General features: G+C 46.0%; 1 protein-coding gene across 1 annotated transcript in view; it reads left to right on the top strand.

Annotated features, from left to right (window-relative positions):
* nkx2.2a (NK2 homeobox 2a) overlaps nucleotides 1-2,423 on the top strand; it is a 4,561-nt gene extending 2,138 nt beyond the window's left edge. Inside the window, 3 exon segments of the mRNA XM_068580755.1 lie at nucleotides 101-153; nucleotides 155-426; nucleotides 1,167-2,423. Of these exon segments, the coding sequence (XP_068436856.1) occupies nucleotides 101-153; nucleotides 155-426; nucleotides 1,167-1,720 (879 nt within the window). The 3' untranslated portion in view covers nucleotides 1,721-2,423.
* Nucleotides 2,424-3,368: the final 945 nt, after the last annotated feature.

Genomic DNA, 3,368 nt, shown 5'->3' with positions numbered 1-3,368 from the left:
CTGACTGTACTTCAGCGTAGAGCGACTCTTCCTCATCCGATTTTTTCCTGAAACGTCGCCTCTTCTTTTTTTCTTCTTCTTCTTCTTCTTTCTAAAACAGCGGATTGTCCGAACAGCTGGTGCAGCAACTTTTCCCTGCATATTTCCCCCCCCAGCAGAATATGTCGTTGACCAACACAAAGACGGGCTTTTCTGTAAAGGACATTTTGGACCTTCCTGACACAAATGACGAAGACGGATCTATCACCGGAGCGGAGGACGACACGGAGGGATCGGAGACCACGTCCACGAGAAAAAACACTGGAGTTTTGGTGCAAAGTCCTCTAGAAAACGGTCAAAATCTGCCTTTAAAGAACCCCTTTTATGACAGCAGTGACAATCCTTACACACGATGGCTTGCGACTACGGACAGTATTCAGTATTCATGTAAGTAGAGTGTGAGAATGCTTGCTGATCTTGTGGATAATGACTTCTGTGATATTTCTAAAGCTATGCGGTGACATTAAGCCAGAATTGATGGCATGCAGCCTCCTATTCCGCCCTAACGACGCCCTTGGGTGGCGTGCAGCATTCATCTTGTATGCACCGTGCACTGCTGCGCGCGTCTTGAGGCGTTTACGGCTCAACAAAATGCATGCAGTGTTTAGTCTCCACGCACCTTGCATTGCACGAATTTGATCGATAAAACACCGCGGAGAGGGGGAAAAAACAACCGTGGGGGCTGTAAGTTATTCCGAGTATAAGCACGGTGTGAAATATAAGACATGCATTCTGTGGGGATTTACGAGTAGACAATGCCACCTTTTAATGCTCCACTGACTCGCTCTGCTCGTGGAGATTTGGGCTGAAGAATCTTTTTGTGTGCGTGTGTGTGTGTGTGTGCGCGCGCGCGCGTGTGTGTGTGCTTTCTACTTCAAAATTACACCAATGAGTTGAAATTGGCCAACATGTCCCGATGTTGTGTTATTCGGTGTAAATCTCTTTTTAAGGCTGTTTTGACAAGCGCTCCATCATTAACAGGTTTTTTTTGTTGTTGTTATTTTCGTATTACGCAGCAATGTTCATCCAGAGTTTTGATTGCTGGTTATTGTGCTTCTGATAAACAATGTCCCTGGGAACTTTACGACATAACATTTTGACAGTGTTTCTCCCGTTTCTTGCCGCAGTGCACGGTCTCTCCGCCAGCTCTCAGGACTCGGCCAAGTCCCCGGAGCCGTCCGCGGACGACGAATCGCCGGACAACGACAAGGAAACTTCCAGCAGCGGCGGCAGCGACTCCGGCAAGAAGCGGAAAAGGAGGGTGTTGTTTTCCAAGGCGCAGACCTACGAGCTGGAGCGCCGCTTCCGGCAGCAGAGGTACCTATCCGCCCCGGAGAGGGAGCACCTGGCCAGCCTCATCCGCCTCACCCCGACCCAAGTGAAGATCTGGTTCCAGAACCACCGGTATAAGATGAAGAGAGCCCGGGCCGAGAAAGGTATGGAAGTGACCCATCTCCCTTCTCCCAGGCGGGTGGCCGTGCCCGTCTTAGTCAGGGATGGAAAGCCTTGTCACACTCTTAAAGCTCAGGACTTGGCGGCCACTTTTCAGGCCGGGATCCCCTTCTCGGCTTATAGTGCCCAGTCACTCCAACACATGCAGTATAACGCGCAGTACAGCGCCGCGGTCGCGCCACAGTTCCCCGCACATCACTTGGTGCAAACGCAACAGTGGACTTGGTGAGAGAGATTATAAAGACTTGGCTTGGAGGCACGATTAGGGAGTTCCACCACAAAGCAAAGAGAAAAAAATAAAACACAAAAAACAAAAAGACTTTTCATTTTTGCAGCTTGACTCATATATATACTACCATTTTTATTCGGGGCTCATGTGTGCGCCGTGTTTACATGTTTTCGTTAAGAGAACTGGGTCCGAACCTCCTCTCCCTTATAGATTTTATTAAGAATGTCAATGCTCTTCTTGTGAATTATTTTGTAAAGTATGTTGTGTGTTGGTTGTAGAGATGTTTTCCTCTTCTTCTTTTGTTTTTATTTTATTTTTTGTTTTCTTCTTTTGTCCCCTTCGTGTTATTATCAGCACGTACGAACCACTTTATAATTATAGAAATTTTAATTTCTTGCTTCTTTTATGGACCGAAAAAAATATTTATGGCCATGAATAAACACTGGCAACTTTGCAGCTATTTTTCCTTTTGTTTTTATTTCCTGTAAATATATTTGTGGCAAATGTTTGCAAGCTCGAGAGCTTTTCGGGAGCGCAGAGCTTGAAGGTCGGCCTCTCTATATTTAGGCTTCACATTTTAAAAACAACGAGGGATAACACCTTATGACGCGTCAGCGCACATGTGTAAATAACGGTGTGGCCGCGCGGAGAAGGCTAAATATCTCACTTTTTTTTTTTTACAAGGACTTTAAAATAAAATGCTGTGTTTCTCAAATGAGGGTTTGGTTTATATCCGTGTCCTAATCGATGTGCTCACCTCTGAAAGACATCGCAGTAGACGTCACAATGGACGGCGAGCTGCTAAACGCTATATTGTGGCGCAGAAAGGAGCTTGACTCTGGGAATAAATCTCCAGCGCACTTCACTCCTTTTTTCCTTTTAGACAAATTTAATCCCGAGAATATTTTCCTCTGAATCCGAACACCTCACTAATAAAGAGGCTAAAGTCACGTGTTAAATGGGACTGAAATCCACTCACTTAATATAAGAGGGCTTCTCCACACAAGAAGCTTTTGAGTCAAAAGCTCTCCTTTTTGTCAGCATCCCCAACCACTCCCGGCCTTGGGTGTAGAGTGGGAGATGCAGGGAGGGTGGGGAGTGTCAGGGGGGGAGAAAAATCGTTTAATGCAATAAATGTTGTGTTATCTTGTTAAGCGCTAAACTGCAAATAGAGCAGGAATAATCAATGAGTCACCAGTCTTCTTTGTTTAACGCGGCCAACGGTCCACTAAAACACGCACGGCTCAGAGGGGCTTTAGCCTGCTAATAAAGTCACGTTAAATATGATCATAAAACGGTATTCCACACTACACTCCACGCTGCTCTGTTCGACACCGAGCTCTTTAGGGTGGAAACAAAAAAAGAGCACAAATGGCTCCCCGGTGATCCGTGTAGCGCACTGCGGATTATCAGACTCCAGTCAATATCTTGGGTAAATATGATAACCTGCTAGAAAAATCTATGCATCGTGTTTGTCCCGGGACACACACGCACACACACACACACAAAACACCCTCAACAGATGTTAGAGTCGCCCCTATCATCACTGAACAAACAGCCAAATTGGGCAGATTTGCTAATTATTTACAGAATTGAGTCTCAAGGGGCTACTGCTTTTGTGGGCGACACAGACTCAATTTGTCCCCGA

The sequence above is a fragment of the Clinocottus analis genome, unplaced genomic scaffold, assembly GCF_023055335.1.
Source record: "Clinocottus analis isolate CAN_PGR_092001 unplaced genomic scaffold, fCliAna1.0.p SCAF_17, whole genome shotgun sequence".
NCBI classification, from domain to species: domain Eukaryota; kingdom Metazoa; phylum Chordata; class Actinopteri; order Perciformes; family Cottidae; genus Clinocottus; species Clinocottus analis.
The sequence above is the reverse complement of the archived record's forward strand: the minus strand, read 5'-3'. Positions and strand labels throughout refer to the sequence as shown.